Source organism: Culex quinquefasciatus, chromosome 3 (assembly GCF_015732765.1).
Source record: "Culex quinquefasciatus strain JHB chromosome 3, VPISU_Cqui_1.0_pri_paternal, whole genome shotgun sequence".
Taxonomy (NCBI): domain Eukaryota; kingdom Metazoa; phylum Arthropoda; class Insecta; order Diptera; family Culicidae; genus Culex; species Culex quinquefasciatus.
Genome location: NC_051863.1, coordinates 169,939,003 through 169,959,884, shown reverse-complemented (window position 1 = coordinate 169,959,884; position 20,882 = coordinate 169,939,003). Strand labels below are relative to the sequence as shown.

The 20,882-nt window shown below is 32.3% G+C and overlaps 1 protein-coding gene across 1 annotated transcript in view; it reads left to right on the top strand.

Moving 5' to 3' along the window:
• The first annotated feature begins 7,048 nt into the window (after positions 1 to 7,048).
• LOC6044970 (agrin) overlaps positions 7,049 to 20,882 on the top strand; it is a 145,761-nt gene continuing 131,927 nt past the window's right edge. Inside the window, exon 1 of the mRNA XM_038262795.1 lies at positions 7,049 to 7,879. Coding sequence (XP_038118723.1) covers positions 7,801 to 7,879 — 79 coding nt within the window. The 5' untranslated portion in view covers positions 7,049 to 7,800. The remainder of the gene's footprint in view (positions 7,880 to 20,882) is intronic.

Here is a 20,882-nt window from a genome sequence, read left to right as displayed (position 1 = left end):
GGGCGATGGTCGGTTTGACCGGCTTTGGTGGTGACGTACAAGCGAAAAAAGCAGCGCCGGACGTACTTCAGGTGATGAGATGACGATTTGGAGAGCAGCGAGTCGCAAAGTGGCCGTTTTAACTTTGGTGCCAATTTGAAGTGGACCTGTGGATGGGATGTTTATCGCTCAATCAACGTTTTGAAATGTTGAGGGTGGTTTGAGCAGATGATGACAGCTTTTGGACAAGAAGTAGGTCGGTTGTGTTATGATTAGAAAAGCATTAAAAAAAGTTTTCCAATGCTCATGTTATTAGATGTACCAAACAATCAAAAGAATTCAATTTAAAATTGATCATAAAATTCAGCGAATCAAGAATCTTTAGAATATTTTGAAAATTTTGCTGTTTTTAAAAAGTTTAGTCATACTCAAATCTGTTATAAAACTCTTAAATATTTTAATAGATAATGATGCATGATTTTCAACATATAACAATCAACAAACGATCACAAAAATAAGAACAGATCTCAGATAATAACAACTCTCTACGAAATCGGCCGATTTCGATCATTTTTATTTTTTGTATTTTTTTATTTGACCTAATGTGGGGGCCTTCCCTATGACCAAATAAGCTATTTTGCGTCATTGGGTCACCCATACAAGTCTCCATACAATTTTGGCTGCTGTCCATACAAAAATGGTATGTAAATATTCAAACAGCTGTAACTTTTGAGTGAATTTTCTGATCAATGAAGAAGACACCAATTCAGCAAAGTTGTAGGTATTGTTGAGGACAATTGAGAAAAAAATAGGTACACGGAAGAAAAAATTGCCGATTTTTTTATCAACTTTTTTTTTGCTAACACTCAGTTTCCCAAAATACGTATTTTTTGATTTTCGAGATTTTTTGATATGTTTAAGGGGACAAAAACATGGTCAAAAAATCTGCCACCGAGTTATGAATTTATGGAAAAACAGTGATTTTTGAAAAAATATCGATGTTTCATGCAAAAACAAGTTTGACATTATTTTTTAATGCAAAATTGAATTTGCAACCGAAAAGTACTTCACAGATTTTTTGATAAAGGGCTCCGTTTTCAAGATATAGCCACCGAAAGTTTGATTTTAGCGAAATATTTGCAGTTTTTCAATTTTTAAAAATAGTGACCATGAGTGACCATTTCTAAAAATATTTCTTTTGAAAAGTTCAAAAAATTTGCTATAAAATTGTCTTAGAGACATTGAAGATTGGACCTCGGGTTGCTGGAATAGAGTCGCTTTAAGAAAAAGAAACACGAAAATTGAAGTTTTCTTAATCTCACCAAAACAACTAACCATTTTCTAATGAAGATATCTCAGCAACTAATGGTCCGATTATCAATGTTAATCCATAAAACATTCGTGAAATTTTCCAATCTTTTCGAAAAAAATATTTTGAAATTTTTTAAATCAAGAATAACATTTTAAAAGGGCCAAACATTGAATATTTCGCCCATTTAAAATGCTAGTCTTGATTCAAAAAATTTCCAAATATTTTTTTCGAAAAGATCGGAAAATTTCACGAATTTTTCATGCATTAAAACTGAAAATCGGAGCATTATTTGCTGAATAATCGTCATTAGAAAATGGTGGGTTGTTTTGGTGAGATTAAGAAAACTTCAATTTTCGTGTTTCTTTTTCTTAAAGCGGCTGTATCTCAGCAACCCGAGGTCCAATCTTCAATGTCTTTGAGACAATTTTATTGCAAATTTTCTGAACTTTAAAAAAATATTTTTAGAAACGGTCACTCATGGTCACTATTTTTAAAAATTGAAAAACTGCAAATATTTCGCTAAAATCAAACTTTCGGTGGCTTTATCTTGAAAACGGAGCCCTTTATCAAAAAATCTGTGAAGCATTTTTCGATTGCAAATTTAATTTTGCATTAAAAAATAATGTCAAACTTGTTTTTGCATGAAACTTCGATTTTTTCCAAAAATCACTATTTTTTTCAAAAATTCATAACTCGGCTGCAGATTTTTTGACCATGTTTCTCTATGGCTCAAAGGTTGCGGATTTTTGTCCCCTAAAACATATTTAAAAAATCTCGAAAATCAAAAAATACGAAATTTGGGAAATTGAGTTTCAGTGAAAAAAAAGTTGATAAAAAAATCTGCAAATTTGTTTTCCGTGTACCTATTTTTCGATAACTCGTGACGGAGCACGGCCAATTTTGCAACAGTCGGGCAATTTTGAACAGTCGAAAAAGACGTGATTTTCAATCATTTGCAGTCTGAAACGGTGATGGTTTGAAAATTTGGGACTTTTTTGTAAAATTGGACGCCCGATTTGATGGCGTGCTCGGAATTCCAAAGAAAACAAATTCGTCATCAAAAAAAGAAATGCAAAAAATAGTTTCAAAAAAATTGCCAGTAACATTTTTTGGAACATGTAATTTTATTTTAAATTAAAGCCATTTTTCATCAAAATCTTGGTGACAAACAACAATTAGTTAGTTACTAGTTTAAACCGGGATTGAAATATTTTAAGATTCAAATAAGCGGGCAAAATTACATGGAAAAATATATAGTTGTAACATCTTCAAATTGGTTAGGATGATCCCATACACATTAGGGTAGAGTAGTCATCAATGAGACACGGGGAACAATGATAAAATGGCTCTCACAAGTCGTAGTTTCAACCAATCAGGCTCATATTTGGGGGAAAGGTGTGTCTACTGCATACACGTCTGCCATAATAGTGGCTTTTGTTATGGACGCTCCCTTGAAAAGTAATTCATAAATGTTTGATTCTAGGGTGTAAAAGTAAATTAAAGACAAAAAATATTTTTTCGCTCGTAGGCTGCCATTTACACCAAAACTAATATTTCTTCAAATTTCTTTCGACGTTCCATAGGGATTGAGTTGGGCTACAATCTCCTTTCATTAGATTTGGCCAAAATTTAGAATACACCCAGAATCCAGGACTGTCTCATTGTTCCCCACTCATTTCAGCCCATGGGTAACAATGAGACACTTTGATTTTTCTTCGATAAACTTTTCAAAATCGATGGAAATCTTTCAAAACATGAATTAAAAATGATTTTTGGCATATTTATATAGTTTAAACTTCATTTAACCAAAAATACAAAGTTATTTGGTATTAATATATGGATTTTACAAAATTTAAATACTTTTTAGTGTAACTTTTGTTATTAAAAGTTTAATGTTGGCAAAATTGCTCTAAAATGTTCAAGGCAAGTCACCTGCAATGGAACAATACAAAAACATGATGTTTTACTAGAAAAATGATGATTTTCGTAGAGTGTCTCATTGTTCCCCAGCTGTCCCATTGTTCCTGCCAAGTGCGTCTACAATGAGATAGTTGAATAACTCTGGCTGTAGACGTCAGATCGGTCTCATATTTTGGGCAATCTTAGAACACATTGAAAGAAAGAAAATGCAACAAAAAGCTCATTGAAACAAGCTGATGAAAAAAAATACAAAAATCGTTGAATGTTGAAAACCAAAAGTGTCTCATTGATGACTACCCTACCCTACACTTCAAACTTAGATTTTTTTTTAATGAGGAAAGATATTTTCATCTTTCAACCATAAAAAGAATTTTGATCCTTAATACAAAATTAAATTTACATTTTTCTCATTTAACTGCCACTGGAAGAAATATTTTCAAATTACTTTTTTTTAAATGATTTTATATGTTTTAGGGGTAACTACATAACAAATTTTATGTTAGAATAAGGGCTTGATTTAACAATATTTTTATGTTTTGTTATTTAAAGGAGCAAAAAGCTTATTTCATAAATTTATTGATCTAATATATTCAGAAATTCCCCACGAAAACAGCATGATTCGAAATAAAAGTTCTCCGATTAGCCTGAAAATTTTTCTGGGGGTTCCTTGGTCGAAATAAAAAGACCTATATTTATTTGTTTGGCCATTAGGGTGACCTACGCCGTGTTAGGGTGGTCCGAAAAATGGCAAATTTCGTCGATATTTTGCAAATACCGCATTTTTCAAAAAATCATAACTCTGCACCATTTCAACCGATTTTAGCTGTCTTGAGCGCAAACGAAAGGGTATTTGACAGGTTTTTAAGAAAAAATAGTTAAATATCTGGCGTAACATTTGAAAAGGTCAAATGAAAACTTAGAATGCTCTTTTAAAGGTCTCGAAACCAAAGAACCTATGGCTGAACATATTTGTATCAGATTTCTCGTAAAATTATACATAACATATCAAAAAATTATGAAGTTATGTTTTCAATATTCCGAGATATGATTTTTTGAAAATAAATACTGAGTTTTTCGACGCGCCGCGCGCAAAGACGTGAAAATGACGAAAACGGCAAAAAATCGACTTTTTTCGCTAAAACTGCGATAACTCAAAAATTTTGTAATGGAAATACGCAACTTTTGGTAACCTGCTGAAATTTTTAGTAATCGCAGTTTAGCGAAAAAAAGTCGTTTTTTGCCGTTTTCACCATTTTTCCTTATTTTTACGCGGAGCGTCGAAAAACCCAGTTTTTATTTTCAAAAAATCGTTTGTCGAAATTTTGCAAACATAACTGCACAATTTTTGATATGTTATGTAAATTTTTCCGAGGAATCTGTTTAAAAATATTTTTAGACATATTCTCTTTTGTCCCAAGACCTTCAAAACAGCATTTTAAGTTTTCTTTTCAACTTTTCAAATGTTAGGCTAGACATTTGAGTCTTTTACTATTTTTTCTTAAAAGCCTATCTAAAACCCTTTCGTTTGCGCTCAAGACAGCTAAAATCGGTTGAATGGTGCGGAGTTATGATTTTTTGAAAAATGTGATTTTTGCAAAAATCAACGAAAATTGCCTTTTTTCAGACCACCCTAACACAGCGTGGCCAAGCAAAAAAAAAAACGGGTCTAATTATTTTGGTCAAGGAAACCCCAGATTTTTTTTTGTCTTCGTGGGGAATTGCTTATATAAATAAAAAGTTGACGTGTTATACCAGTTTATGACTTCAAACTTGAATTTCAACAACTTTGAGATTGGAATTGAATTTATCTCATTATTTTCTAACTTTTAACACAATTTTAAGTTCTGCGACCCCTTTTAAGTCAAATATGATTTGTTGATTGCCTATTAAATAAAAAATGCATTTTTTTAATATTTCCCCACCGCCAATTAGTTTACGATCTAGGATTTAAAAATTCCAAATCTTTTTAGAGCAGTTTAGGGATCATTCAAAAGCTCAACAATCAAAAATATGACAACGAAACATTTTTTTTGCAATTCTGTCGTGAAACTACTCACTTTTCCTGTCATTCTTGAACGACGAAATAGCCTACTTTTCTGTACCAAACATAACAGAATCGAATAGCAACACTTTTCAAAATAAATGCTGAAAAGTTCTACTTTTCAGCACTCAAATGGGTGCTGAAAAGTTGAACTTTTCAGCACTTGTTTCGAAAAGTAACACTTTTCTACATTTTTTGATTTAAACGATTTATTGACAAAATACATGAAAATTTGATTTAAAATTTCACTCAGTGTGTGTTTTTTGGAATTGCAAAAAATATTGTATGGAACTCGTTGCAAAACTTGATTTTTCAGCACTCTTCGTATTTATCCATCTCGGTGAACCTCGTTGAATAAATTTACGACTCGTGCTGAAAAAATCCTCTTTTTGCAACTTGTTGCATAAACTACTATTTCGTGATTCGATTATCCGAAGTGTAATTTTGCTAAGACATTAGGATAATCGAATCTGGACTGTATACAGCAAAAAAAAAACATGACTCTTTGGTTGAAAGAACTGGTAATGTTTGAAAATATGATGTTTGGCTTTCACCAAATTTTTGCGATAGGCGTTTTTTAAAGAATGAAATAAAACTTATTACAACATATTTCTTTTAAATGAATCCAAAGTCAATCTGGCCATTTTAAATGAATTATTTCAAAATTTTTGGTTTTTTGAACACACATTAAGGCCGTTGCAAATATTTTACAAAGTTTATGTTTATGAAATTTTATGCGAATGTTTTATTCTAGCGTCTCGAAATTTTAATTTTTTTTTTTTTGAAATACATCTTGTATGATATCAAAACCATTAAAAACATGATTATTATTACAGATTCGGATAAGCAGTTGAATTTTCTACAAGCAGTGCCAATGAATAAAGAATGTATCTAATGTCAGCCACTTAATGGGATGAACTGTTTTAATAAACGAATGAAAACAATATTTGTTTATGCTCGTTTGTGAGAAAGATTTTCTCACAATAAGTACTCCTTGGTACAGTAATTGTCTCAGCTGAAAAAATGATTTTGATTCAAAAATATAAATTAAATCATAAACGTTGAGCGATTGGAAACCTTTCTGAAAATAATTCAGCGTGCATTTAAAAGAAATGCAATAAATATCAATTCAATTTCTTCCACTGATATAAACAACCCATGAAACGAATTACCCTCGCGGGACGACTAACCCGCGCATAAACAAACGACACTGCACCATCGTCGTCGTCCTCCCGAAAGTCATCGCCACCCCGCGTCGAAATGTCATCGCCGTCACCTTCTCCGCCGGAGCAAAACAAAACACGTTCGTTCAATGCACCTCCGACGCCGCAGCATCCCTTGTGCACACACCTGCGTGAGCGGAGAGATGACGAAACTCATCTCGGTGGGAGCAAAATTGCAAAACAGAGAAATTTTCGAGAGAGAGAGAGAGAGAGAGTGCAACTTCCGCGAAAACGAACCGTCCAGCGGTCGTACATTGACACAGTTTTTTCCACCGATCGCACAGCTTCCGAAATGCAATCTCTCTCTCTCTCTCTGGCGCTCTTTGTGGACCATTTCTCCAGCGAGAGCGAGGTTCGTGGCTTGCTCTTCGCGCCAAGTCTTTGCGCGCGCTCTCCGCCGCTCTCTCGCCAAGGTCGAAGAGAGCGAGAGAAAGGTGGTTCGGTGGTCCCCCACGAACCCAAGGCCTGCTGCGGGGCTCTGGTGTGGAGTTTCGAGCCAGTTCAAGGCGGAACTTGCTAGCCAGCTTTCTCTATAAATTCCGTAAGCCTTGGCATTGAAATCCCATTCTCGGCTTATTTCTCCTTGGAATTGGACCTTCAGTGTGTGGTGCGTTCGTTTGGCGCTCGGGTGGCTCGTGTTTGTGTTTTTTGGTGGAAATCTGTGTGTGATTGTTATTGTTTTGTTTTCGGGAAGCAGGCAAGCGCGCGAGAGAGCAGTGAAGGGGAGATCGTTCTCACTAGAACAAGAACACTAACACAAAGGTGGGAACCAGTTTAGTGCGGATTTCTTTTGGCTTTGAGTCAGTGTTGGTGCCGTTCGGTGTGGAGTTACAGTTCTCGATCACTACTTATCTGGAGCGGTGAATCTACCTTTAGCAAAAAAAAAAGTAATAAAAGGGTTTTTAATTAGCAGACAAGTGCAGCGGAGCAAGGAAGTCTCGCGCAAAAAAGGGAAACGAATAGAATATAATCACTGAAAGTTGATCTACCGCGCTGGAAAACAGATAAAAAAAATTTTAAACAAGTGCACATCGACAGTTGTAGGAATCAAACCTGCAAAAAAAAGTGTCCCACGAAAAGATAAGCGAATCTCCTTCTAAGAAAAGTGCACCAACTGAACAAACGAGAAAATTATACAAAAAAAAAGAAAAAAAAAACGTTACACAAGTCAAGTCAAGTCGGTGTTAGAAGAAAAGAAGAAACAAGGTGGCGGCTTTCTAACTAAAGGCTAAAGAAGGCAAACAGAGAAGCAAAGTAGAAAAAAAAAGCTAAAAGGCGCCAGTGATCGGAACAGAACAGAACACAGTTCGCAGCAGATCGTCGAGATGAGGAAATCATCGGCAGTGATAGTGATGGTGGCGATGGCCGCGGCGGTGCTCCTGATTGAGGACAGCTATGCAAAAGGTACGATCGTTGGGTGGGACGGATTAGCATAATTTTGAGGAGGGGGAGCATTAAAAATGAGGGTAGAATCGTAAAAATGATTTCGAGAATTGGATCAAATTGGTTTTGGCGAAATCATGTGTGAATTTGAAGTAGAACACAATAAGTTTTTTTGCACGATCTTTTTTAAATATAGCGCTGCTTGTGTACTATTTTATGATATCTAGCTATAAATCCAAACATTGATCTAGTAAAGAGTCACAACATGTTTTATAAATTCAATAATCGGATCTCTTTTAAGCATGATGAAAATTAAGAAACTTTTGAAATATGTTTTATTCTTTGTGGAACCTTTCAAATAATTTATTAAATTTACATGATGTATATAATATAATGTCACTACCTTTTGATATTTTTTACGATTTCGTTTGTAAAATGGTTCAAAAGTGTTTTCATAGCAATTATTTCAAACTAAACGATAAAATAACATCATATGATCAATGAGCAAAACTCTGGGACTTCAGAAAATGATGAATATTTTTTTTTATTTGCTACTATCCTACCCATAATTAAAAATTCGGCTATTATGCCAAATCAAGTATTCCGAGAAAAACGCGTTTTAGTGTTTGTCACCAAATCTCCGTCAAGGTAATTTCCCATAAGAGTAGCATATTAGCCGTTTGGTTTTTCGCATCGGCAGCCAAATCCAATCACTATTTTAGTGAAATTGAAGTTTCAGAAGACGCGTTGGAACATCCTCTACCACCTGGTGCTAATATCTCGTTTTTGCAAAAAGTGGATATTAGCTGTTTTTTCAATGGTGGGCAGTATCATGTTTGGTATGCTTGAACAAACCATTTTTCATAATCCATTCGACACAACTCTAGTTTCCATATAAATTTGAGGGTGGTTAAACATAAATGCTATGTTCCAAATTTAGTTTTTCGTGAAGCAATTTTCTCATCATGTTAGTTTTTTTTTTGACAATGTTGTTAGTATTTGTAAAAAAAAAATATTTTTTTAACTTTTTTCAGATTGTTTTTTTTTTTTGCATATTTTTATGTGTTTAACTTTAGAAAATGCCCTAGAAGACCAAAATTGCCTTTTTTGCGCTCATACACAAAGTGAGCAAAAATTGCTTGTACAAGTCTGGAGTTTTTTTTGAAAAGGTCCAATAAACCAAATTTTCAATTTTTGCTTTTTGGGTGTTTTTAGAACACAGGGTTATTCAAAAACGCACAAAAAGCAAAAAATTAAAATTTGGTTTATAGGACCTTTTTAAAAAAAAACTTCAGAAGTCATCTTAGTCAAAAAAACGTGTATGATTTCTTTTTAATGAACTAATTTTCAATCAAAAAGTACCTTAAAGTATATTTTGATAACAAGATGAAGTCATGAGATCAAGCTGGACCGTACCATCTGAAAAAAAAAAAATGATATCAGAAAGTTCGTCCAATATTTAGGTAGGAATATCCCAATTTTATTGAACCAATTTTCGTTGTTAAGCATAACATGAAACATGTTTGGAAGTTTCTGATCTTTCCACTTGATTTTTTTTAATTTTGAAGTTGAAACTGAAGTTTGTAATCTTTCAAATAGATTGTTTTTCAATTTTTTAAAGGTTAGCATAAAGTTGATGAAAAAAATCAATTTTCATAATTTGTAAGCAAAAAGGATCACAAAATGCTTTAAACATAATACAGTTTTGCTACTGTCAAAAATTTGCCAAATCTCAATGAATTTATGGAAGCATTTTTTTCCTGAAGTTATACGTCTTTTCCGAGCTGTTGGACTTCTTTCAAAAATATAGAAGAGAAAAAAGTATTAAAAAATGGTTAACAAAGAATCCGAATTAACTTATAATCAATTCGATTTAGAAAATTTATGTCTAGTTAAACATTTGAGTTACCCCTGCTTTTTTAAAGTGTGAGTTGGTTAGAGAAGACAAAAACATGCAATAAAATTGGCATGGGTCTCAGGATTTTTCAATTCAGTTCAGTTATTTTCCAAAAAGCTCATCAAAAAATATTAGTTTATTTTCATTAGAGCGTCAAATTTACCGGGGAACAAGAAATTTACAACCCATTTTCCCGGAAATTCCCGGAAAATCTAAATTTATTGAAAATTGTTTTGACCTTTGTTCTGATTATTATTTTGCAGATGTTATAGGACAGCGACATTAATGGCTAAAATCGGTGTAAAGATTAAGATTAAAGATTGAATAGCTTGACTGCATGTAAAAGTACATACAACTACAAGAAAATGCATAATTTTTCTTTTTTTATAATATCAAATCATACAATAAATCAAAAAACAATCTTTGGTATATTTGGATATTAAGTAAAATGAATCCATACTTTACAATAATATTTTTTTTAACTTACCGTTTTGACCAGTTTGAGAGAGTATGATTTGACACATTAATTTCAGGTTAGGTTTTCAGCTTTTCGGTCTTGGCGGGAAAATTCGAAACAACGCTTATTTTCTCGTATCCAACGTTTCAACCCTCTATAGGGTCTTCTTCAGGGAATTAAGAAGGATTGTTTCTCGTCTAATGTAGTTTAAGAAGTTTAAGAGAAAATAAGCGTTGTGTCGAATTTTCCCGCCAAGACCGAAAGCCTAACCTAAAATTTGTGATCCGGTCGATAGCAACTACTCATTGACACATTAAGTTAAAATGGAAAAAAATAATCATGCAGAAATTAAGTTTTTCATAAAAAAAAATAATTTTCTAAAACGAGTCATACTGGTTTCAGTACTTGAACAAATTGGTTAAGCTTTTAAGTTTTTTCCTTAACCCTCTAACTCCCATGGTTACTCCAGAGCACAAAAAAATTATGTCTTCAAAATTATATTTTCCTACAACCATGCCTTATTTTAACCGGGTTCATTTAGCATTGATTCATATAGAATGTTAACTAATTACCATTAAAATTCCATCCAATTTGGTCGATCCAGTTACGAGTAATGTAGAAAAACGGAAAAAATCTCAACTTTACTCTGGACGGGAAGGGGTTAAAAATCTAATTTTTTGTGTTTGTCTTACTTCAAACAACCCAATATATACAAATATTTGTAACAAGTTTTTTATATTTTTAATGTTTTTTGTTTTTAGAATAGTTTATTTTCATTAAACCAGGTCTATTTCCATTTGCTTCAGAAATTTATATTATTATGAATAAATGTTAATATTAAATTGATGCAAATGTATACTTTTGCTTGAATTTCGGAAATTCCCGGAAAATTTACAAAATTTCCCGGGAAACGGGGAATATTTTTCTAAGACAAATTCCGGAATTTATTTTCCCGGGACAGAAAATTGGACGCTCTAACTCATTCATTTCATTGTGCTGTAATTTGTAACAAATAAGCAAGAGCTATTCTAAAATTAAATACTTCAGACATAAAAATTATTCTAAATAACTCTTGAGATGGAATAATCAGAAGAGCTGGCTAGTCAAATAAAAACCTTGAAATAAATGTAATCAAATTACTTTTTTTCAGTGCATTAATTAAACAATTATGGTTAAATGTAGAGTCATTGAATACTTCCTTTTAAATTTTGAGAGTTTTCGAGATTTTTCCCGGGAAATTGGACAAGGAAACTTAACAAGCCTGTAAAATACTTAGAATGAAAAAAGAAATACATAAAACAAGAAAAGTAAGGTTTTACATAGAATAAAAATTGCTAAAATGTTTAAATTTACTAATTTTTACTGACATATATGGAATGTATCAATTTCCATATGTAATCGTACAATGATTTAAATGCGATGAAAAAATGGCACAAAAATAACTTTTTGGGGAAAAAAATTAATCAAATCATCTCAGATCATTGTGAACTCTTGAACAAAGTTGCTGGAAATTTAATTTTCTACTAGAATCCAACACTTAAAGATATTATGCACCCAGAACTGGGCATCAGCATACGAGAGGATAAAGAGCACGATTCGGTAGTAAAATGGTACTGTGTGCGGACGGAGAGGATAAATCCCGAAATTATCGAGAGTACTTTACTCATTATTCTTTGCCGTATGAGCCACTCATAGGATGAACTGTTCCAATGAACGAATGAACACGCGAGATGACTATACTCTCGCAATATAGCACTTTCCTCACGTTTCTTTTCGTGAGGACTATCCCCTCGTTCTTTAACATTGGGTGTGAGGAATGAAACGCCATCTACCAGCAACTTTCTCACATGATGTTTTCCCCATATTTGAATTGATTAAGGCCGTTGTAAATATTTCAAAGTTTATCGAATTTGACAGGGCCTTTGGAAATATACATGAAATTTAATGTTGCGTAAATGCTAAAAAAAATCTTCCGCTATCTTCGACAATTCCTGCACCCAAAATTCCGAGTCGTGAGAATCGTTCCCTTAAAATTTATTGAGGGCTCAGCGCCAAAATCGAAAGAAAAATGCTACCAACTCACACCACCATAACAAATGTGTTCATTCGTTAATTCTCCAACAAGTGTCATACATCGACATCTGACCACTCCTTGTTCACCAAGCTATGGTGGCCGAGGCAGTTATGTCATTGGGCTAGTCTGTCAAAGCTCTCTGGTTCGATTCTCGTAGTCAACAGTTTGTTTTTTTTTGTGTTGACGGATGAACTTTTTTTGGAAATGAACCTCGAGAGAATAATTCTTTCGCCCAACTCGTGCTGTGTTCTCTGCGTCCGTAAATGGTGGCACTATTCTCTCGTCTCGAGGCCATTATTCTCTCGGACTAGCGCTGCCCAGTTTTGATTGCGTGTTTATAATCATTTTTATAATGTTTGGACTTGTGAAATGTGTGAAACCATGGATTGTTGATACATTTACTATTTTTTTAATAACGAATTTTTGTTCCCTCATTTTTTGAAAATGTTGAATCTGAGAAGGAACACAAAAACTTTGTAAAAGGTTTGGGTTAATCCCATCAAGTTTTTTGAATTCCCCAAAAGGTCAAATTCTGATCCTTATGGAATCGAATAAGGCTACAATTATGAGTGTTTTTCTTGAAAAATAATTGATTTATTTCTTCTTTTTGTTATTTTTGTTATGAAATATAAATAATATTTATCCACATCATGATACAGGAAAAAAATCAAATTTTTTAATATTTTATTTGCTGCAGATGCAAATTTAACATAGAGAAATTTACAGATCGAGACAATAAAAAATAGTTTTAAGCTTCCAACTCCGATTTTTTTAATTCGATTGGTAAACTAAACGCCTTCTAACCAAATCTTATCAAAATTTGGTGGTCAAGGTGAAATTAGTTCATTTTGCCGATAGTTTTTCGATTTAAATTCTATCGGTTTTCTACAACCAAATCTGGTACCAAAACTCAAGTATGCAGGCTAGCTAATTCCCAATCTTGCATAATCCATTTTCACAAAAAAAAAATGTGCCCTGCTCAGTTCTCCCGCCGAGGAATGTTTAGTGCCGTTTTAGTTCGAAATTAACTGTTAAGCTTGTCGCGCTTGACCGTTCTTCTGCCCAATAAAACATCTGCGCGCGCGCACTAATAGCTGACCGCGTGTCGACGACTCTCGCGTGCGATCTGCCAGCGTTCTTTTATGTTTATGCATATTTTCGCGCGCAGAAACTTATCATCTTCCTTTGCCGACTCCAGACCAGATCTAACGGTGCACCTGTTTTGGCGGAATCGATTGGATTTGAGGCTGGCCGGGGGATAAAGCCAAAGTATGAAATAGTGGCCACGATTTTAAGGTGGATTTATTTTAGTTTTTTTTTTTTCAGCGGTGATGAGTTTTTGCCGATTTGCGGCAGAGTTTGTTTGATTTTTGCTCGGAATCCGAAATGGGTCGTTACGTAAAATTTATTCAGCTCAAAGTGGGACCAATAAATCAACACTTTTGGGTGGAAAAGACATAAAATTGGGTGGTTTTTTTTGTGCTGGTTATTTCGCTGATTGGGTGAGAGATTATGATCAGCGATAAAAAGATTTAAAAAAATGATAATCAGCTTATCGACATTTACTTATTTTTATTGATTTTAATATTCGATGTATTGGTTTTCGCACCGAACCGACTTTTGAGCAATTCCAGCTCAAATCAGGAATTATTCTGGTACTTTTGTACCCGACCCTCTCAGATTTCAATGAAACTTTGTAGACATGTTATCCTATGCCTATATAAGCCATTTTTAGTATATGGAGTGATTAGTACTCGAAAATAACATTTAAGAAGGGCGTAAGGTATTCAAATATTTTTGTATTTTGTAATTTAAAAATAACTGTATCTCGAAGCCGTTGCGTCGTATCAAAAAGTGGTCAAAGACAAACTTGTAGGAAATTGGACGAGCTTTCTGAAAAAAAATACACTGAAACAAAAATACACGCCACATCTATGAGATTTTTTGATTTTTATGTCTAAAACTTAAATTTAAAGATGATGTCACGATTTTTTTTCGTTCAAAATTTTTAAGGAAATAGCCTTAAATGTTACCAAAAGACTGACGAAATATGCAGGATGGTATGTCTCTCCTAAAAAATACAAAAATCATTTTCTAAAACTGTTTTTTTGAAAAGTGGTCTCAACGTCAAAATTTTTAAAAACCGGTAGTGGAAATCGATTTTCCAGACAATTTTACATAAAAGTCTCCATATTGACCATTGTCCTTTGTCCAATCCTTGGGAAGATACAGCGGTTTTAAAAATATAAATGTTGAAAAAACGGATTTTTTGGTGGTTTTTGGCAATTTCTATATGACAGACTTGGTTTTTCAGTCTCTTAAATAATTTTACCGGAAAGCTCATCCAATTTCCCATAAGTTTGCCTTTGACAGCTTTTTGATTTATATCGTTTTTATATTTACGTAAGCAAATTTATTAACCTGGCTTCTACCACACTGAAAAAATATTCTATTTTCACTTATTAGCAATGTAATTGAGCTTATATCTGTAAGCCCTTACATCCAATTGAAATACTGTCAAAGACAAACTTATGTGAAATTGGTCAAGCTTTCCGGTAAAATTATTTACGAGATTGAAAAACCTAGTCTGTCTTATAGAAATTGCCAAAAACCGACAAAAATCCGTTTTTTCAACATTTTTATTATTAAAACCGCTGTATCTTCCCAAGGATTGGACATAGGACCATGGTCAATATGTAGACTTTTATGTAAAATTGTCTGGAGAATCGATTCCCACTACCGGTTTTTGAAAATTTCGACGTTTACACCACTTTTCAAAAAAAAAAACAGTTTTAGTAAATGTTTTTTGTATTATTTTAAGAGAGACATAGCATCCTACATTTTTCGTCAGTCTTTTGGTAACATCTTAGGCTATTTCCTCAAAAAATTTGAACGAAAAAAAATCGTGACATCACCTTTAAATTTAAGTTTTAGACTTAAAAATCAAAAAATCTCATATAAGTGGCGTGTATTTTTGTTTCAGTTTTTTTTTCAGAAAGCCCTTCCAATTTCCTACAAGTTTGTCTTTGACCACTTTTTGATACGACGCAACTAAAGTTCGGATTTGGTATTGAAAATCTTAAGCAATTGATATGAAGAACATTTAAGTATTTTTTTTACTATAATCAGAAATAACATCCTAATATTCTTCTTTAATGTATTTTTTTAGATTTTGGTGAGTTATACATCGGAGGCCTTGAAGAGAAATGCTAGAGAGATATCTGTGTATTTTTCAATGTTTACCTTTTCGTGAAAAAATTTTTTGAAACAACTCGTCCATAAAGCTCTCTTTTGCTCACATTTTTAAGTTTCCACCGTGGCCGCTCTACAATTTTTATTCAAAAATTCTTAAATACTTCTACTATGTAAAGCCTTTTCATACAAAACTCCTGTAATTCTAAATTGACGATTTTGTCAACATAGAAATGCTCCCAAAATTTACAACGTTTTTAGATTGCGCTGTATTTTTTTTCAAGGCTGATAACATTGTTGTTCTAAATCGATTTTTTTCTGACGATTTTGAAAACATATCAATGTTGACAAATTTGACAACTTAGAGTTACCGGATTAGCTTGCAGGATTTCTGTCCGTCCGAAATACGTATTAGCTGTAGGGGAAAAAAAGGATTAAAACTTCAAAAATTGAAAAAAAAATTTAAGACAAATTTGTTTTTGTATTTTTAATAACTTTAATTTAATTTTTAAAATTCTTGAATTCATGTATGTTTTAAAATTTTGACTTTCAAAATTTTTAAACTTCTAGCATCTTCAGATTTAGACTATCAGACTTTTAATTTTCAAATTTAAAAAAAATATTAATATGCATTTTTAAAATTTCTAATGTCTGCCTCCCCTGCAAATCGTCCGAAAAATCGATGGACAAATGAAATATTTTGTTCAAATAACATCACACTATTAAATAGCAAACAACTTAAAGTGCATTTTCATGCGTCCATAAAACGCAATGTATTGCTTCGCCGGAAAACATTTTTGTTTTTTTTTTTGTAAAATTTTGCTGTGCAGTACAGTACCATCATCAGCCGGATTTTTTGAAAACTTAGAACGCAAAACAACTTCTACAAAATGCATTTTGAAACACTTTTAAAATGATATAACCATGCTTATTATTTATTTTTATACTATTTTTTTATTTGCTATTGTCCCGCCCCCTGGACCTTGGTCAGAATCAAGAAGTATAAACTTATAAAAAAAATTCGCAACGGCCTAATTTTGAATTATAAAATTTCACAGTTTTAATAATTTTAGATTTATATATATTTTTTTTTATTTCAAGGTGTTTTAACTGTGCATTTTGGAATATTTGAATTAAATAATCTTTAATTTAATAAATGCTCATTCTCATTTTGTTATTTTTTGAATCCTCTGAATTTTCGAAAATTAATTTTACTAAATTTTAAGATTTTTGATTGTTTTTGGTTTTAAAATTATCTAATTTTGGAAATATTGAAATTTGAAATATTTGAAATTAACAAATATTTTTAATATTGAATTCTACAATTTTGAAATTAATTAGTTTTTCATACTTTTTGCCCGAAAATCAAATGATTATTAAAATGGCTTTTCCTATAATGAGAATATATATTAATGTGTAAACAATTTTGAAAAAGGTTTCAAAATAGAATTCATAAATGTTCAAAATTCAAATTAAAATTGTGTTAAAAATTTCAAAAAAATCGTAATTTCCAATCGTGACAATAATTTGTATTGGATAAAAAACCATTCAACCAATTTGTATATCTTCATAGTATATTAAAAAAAAAACACCAATATTTCCAAAATGTTATGGGTTTGGCAGTGGATTTTTTGATAAAACTTTGTAATTGTTTTCGATAATGGAGTACCCGACGCGATTAGTAGTGAGCAATGTATTTCTTATGGAGCGAACTGTCAAACTACCAGTCGAATCGGGTATTCCATTGTAATTTTTGGTTAATTTTTGAACGTGTTTTTTGCATTTTCATGCAAATAAACATGGATTTGTTTTTGTTTAGATCGCATAAAAAAAAATAAAAATAAAAAAAATATATATAAAAGGCGTTGTAATTTTTTATAAGTAAGGCTAATATTAATGATTCGTGTTTTTAGAAAAGGCATACTAATACATGTTTAAATTTAAAAAAATATCGTGAAACTAACATCTTTTAATCCTGAATCCATAAAAAAGCTAGGCATCTCACCGCAAAAACAAAAGCCACCCACAAAAAAGCGGGGTGAAAATTCCATTCCAGGAAATGCACTTCCTAATTTTTCACCCCACCAACGATGTACACACACACAGAGAGCATCATTTCTGCGGGAAAAGCTTTTCCCGCGTTCCTGTGCACGTTTTCACTCTTTCCGATCGCCGTCCAAACCCAGGATAGGTGAGAGTTCCGTTGCACGACGACGACGACGACGGCAAACACAAACACCCCCTGAACCCGGGCCACATCCGGCTGGGGCGGACCCCGCAATAGACGCAGCTTTTCACTTTCATCCGATTTCGTGGCTCGCCGACTGGATCTATTTTTTTTTTGTTCAACTGGCAACATTTGCCACTATTTCACGTTTGGTCTGTTTGGCTCGGGGGGTGAAAATCTTTCCACAACATATTTTTCGTTCCGCACATCAGCATAACTGCATGCATGTGTGGCACACACGTGTGCAACGAGAAATTGTGCATTTTCCGGTTTGTGGACGGCAGCTCCCGATCGTGACCGCGGAGAAAGGAGTGTTGCCCGGGAGAGGGTAGCTATTTTCGGGCCAAGTTGGCGATTCCTTCAAATGGTTTGGAGTTGAAGCTCTTAAGAGGTCTCCAAGCACCTTTATCAAGTTTATGTCGGAAAAAGGTTCTTGTACCATGCGCATAGTTGCACGTTTAGTCGCGGTGAAATTTTCACTTTTCATTTCACGGTTCTATGAACTATTTGGAACATCATAAACAAATCCGTGCTCCTATGGGGAAAAAATACTTTTCGGTAAAGTTGGTGCTGCAGATTCAAGTAAAATGAGTAACTATGATTTTTTTAATAAACTGTGTTACACAGCAAAAAATTGTGTAAATTTGGAAGGTGTAATTTTAGAAGGTTGAATATTACCTCTTTTATGATGTAATTTTACCTCAATTTGGACTGAAAATGCAACATTACACCAGAATAGTGGTAAAATTACAAATTTTCAGAGGTAAAATTACCCATTTTTTGACATAAAAGATGTACCCTTTCCAGATGTAATATTACCATGGTTTTTTTCGGTGTAAGGTCACAGAACTGGTGCTTGAATAGAACTTGCCAAGTATAATCTGAAAAAGGTTATAGCAATACTCCACAAAAACTAAAACTGATTTTATTTATATTTTTTAATAGACAAATGGCTTCTATTTGTGTAATTGGTTCACTCATATAAGGCTTCTTACAGTTGTGGCAGCTGTCCATACAAAAAAAAAAATGGTACGTCAATATTCAAAAATCTGTAAAATTTTTAAGAAATTTATGATCGACTCGGTGCCTTCCACTTAGTTGATATTCACAGTAAAAAAATCATGGTATTACAACATCTGGGAAGGGGTTCATCTTCTATGTCAGAAAAAAATGGTAATTTTACCTTTGAAAATATGTAATTTTACCTCTTTTCTGGTGTAATTTCAATTTTTCAGTCTAAGTTGAGGTAAAATTACATCATAAAAGAGGTAATAATTACACAGTATAAAAAATCATGGTATTAGTACATCTGGGATAGGGATCATCTTTTACGTTAGAAAAAAATTGTAATTTTATCATTAAAAATATGTAATTTTACCTTTTTTTTCTGGTGTAATTTCAATTTTTCAGTCAAAATTAAGTGAAATTACATCAAAATAGAATAAATATTTAAACATCTTTTTACTACACAATAAAAAAATCATAGTATTGGTACATCTGGAGAGGGGTTTATCTTCTACACAAGATTTTTTTTTCGTAATTTTATCTTTGAAAATATGTAATTTTACCTCTTTTCTGGTGTAACTTCAATTTTTCTGTCTAAATTGAGGTAAAATTACATCAAAATAAAGGTAATATTTACACATTTTTTTACTTCACAATAAAAAAAATCATGGTAATAGTACATCTGGAATGGGGTTCATCTTCTATGTTAGAATTTTTTTTGTAATTCTCGGATTAGTTTTCAAAAAGCCGTAAGAGCCATTGGTAAACAAAGTCCTTTTTGCAACGGTATTCGACCTACTTACGAAAAACCAATATCAAAAATGCTCGAGATTGTTCATCTACACGTCCTTCAAGTGCCCCATACTTGAAATAAATGAAATTTTGTTTCATTTTCGAGAAAAACGAAAATTAGTGTCAGATGTCACAGTGGCTCTTACGGCTTTTTGAAAACTCACCCGAGAATTTTACCATTGAAAATATGTAATTTTATCTCTTTTCTGTTGCAATTTCAATTTTTCAGTTTAAATTGAGGTAAAACTACATCATAAAAGATTTGATATTGGCACAATTTTTTACTGTGATGATAATGACTTTTCAGAAAAAGATGCATGGAAAAATCCCGTTTTTAAATTATCTATTTTTACAAAAAAAAAAAAAAAACAATTTCGCAAAATATGTATTTTAAGTTTAAGAAATTGCTGTTTTGGGGGACAAAAACTGCAACAGTTGAATCTCAGAGAAGTATGGACAAAAATGTTGCTGTATTTTGAAAATAGAATAGAAATTTAAATATTTTTTTTGTTGACATTAGTCTTTAATGTAAAATCAAATTTGCAATCGAAAAGTACCGTACAGATTGTTTGATAAAGTGCACCGTTTCCAAGATATAGCCACATAAAGTTTAATTTTAACTGAAAAATTTCCATTTTTAGAATTTTTAAAAATGTAAGCTTTGACTTTCAGTCTCGAAATTATCATTTGTCTTAGACAGTTCAATACAATTTGTTTATTTATTTTTTTTTCTAGAAACAAAATCCTATTTATATTTGTTTATTTTTTTTATTTTTCAAGTTTTTCTTGAATTTTTTTCATTTCTCTCGGTACATCTGGGAAGGGGTTCATCTATTATGTCAGAATTAATTTAATTTTTCCTTTGAAAATATATAATTTTACCTCTTTTCTGTTGTAATTTCATTTTTTCAGTCTAAATTGAGGTAAAATTACATCATAAAAGAGGTAATATTTGCACATTTTTTACTGTGATGATAATGACTTTTCAGACATAGATGCATGGAAAAATCCCGTTTTTAAATTATCTTGTTTTACAAAAAAAACAATTCCACAAAATATGTAATTTTAGTTTAAGAAAGTGCTGTTTTGGGGGACAAAAAACTAAAAAAAACTGCAACAGTTGAATCATAGAGAAGTATGTACAAAAATGTTGCTGTATGTTGAAAATAGAATAGAAATTTTAAATTTTTTTTTTGTTGTTGACATTAGTCTTAGCAAAATAAAATTTGCAATCGAAAAGTACCTTGCACCGTTTTCAAGATATAGCCACATAAAGTTTAATTTTAACTGAAAAATTCCCATTTTTAGATTTTTAAAAAAAGTAAGCTTTGACTTTTAGTCTCGATATTATCGTATGTCTTTAACAGTTTAATTCAATTT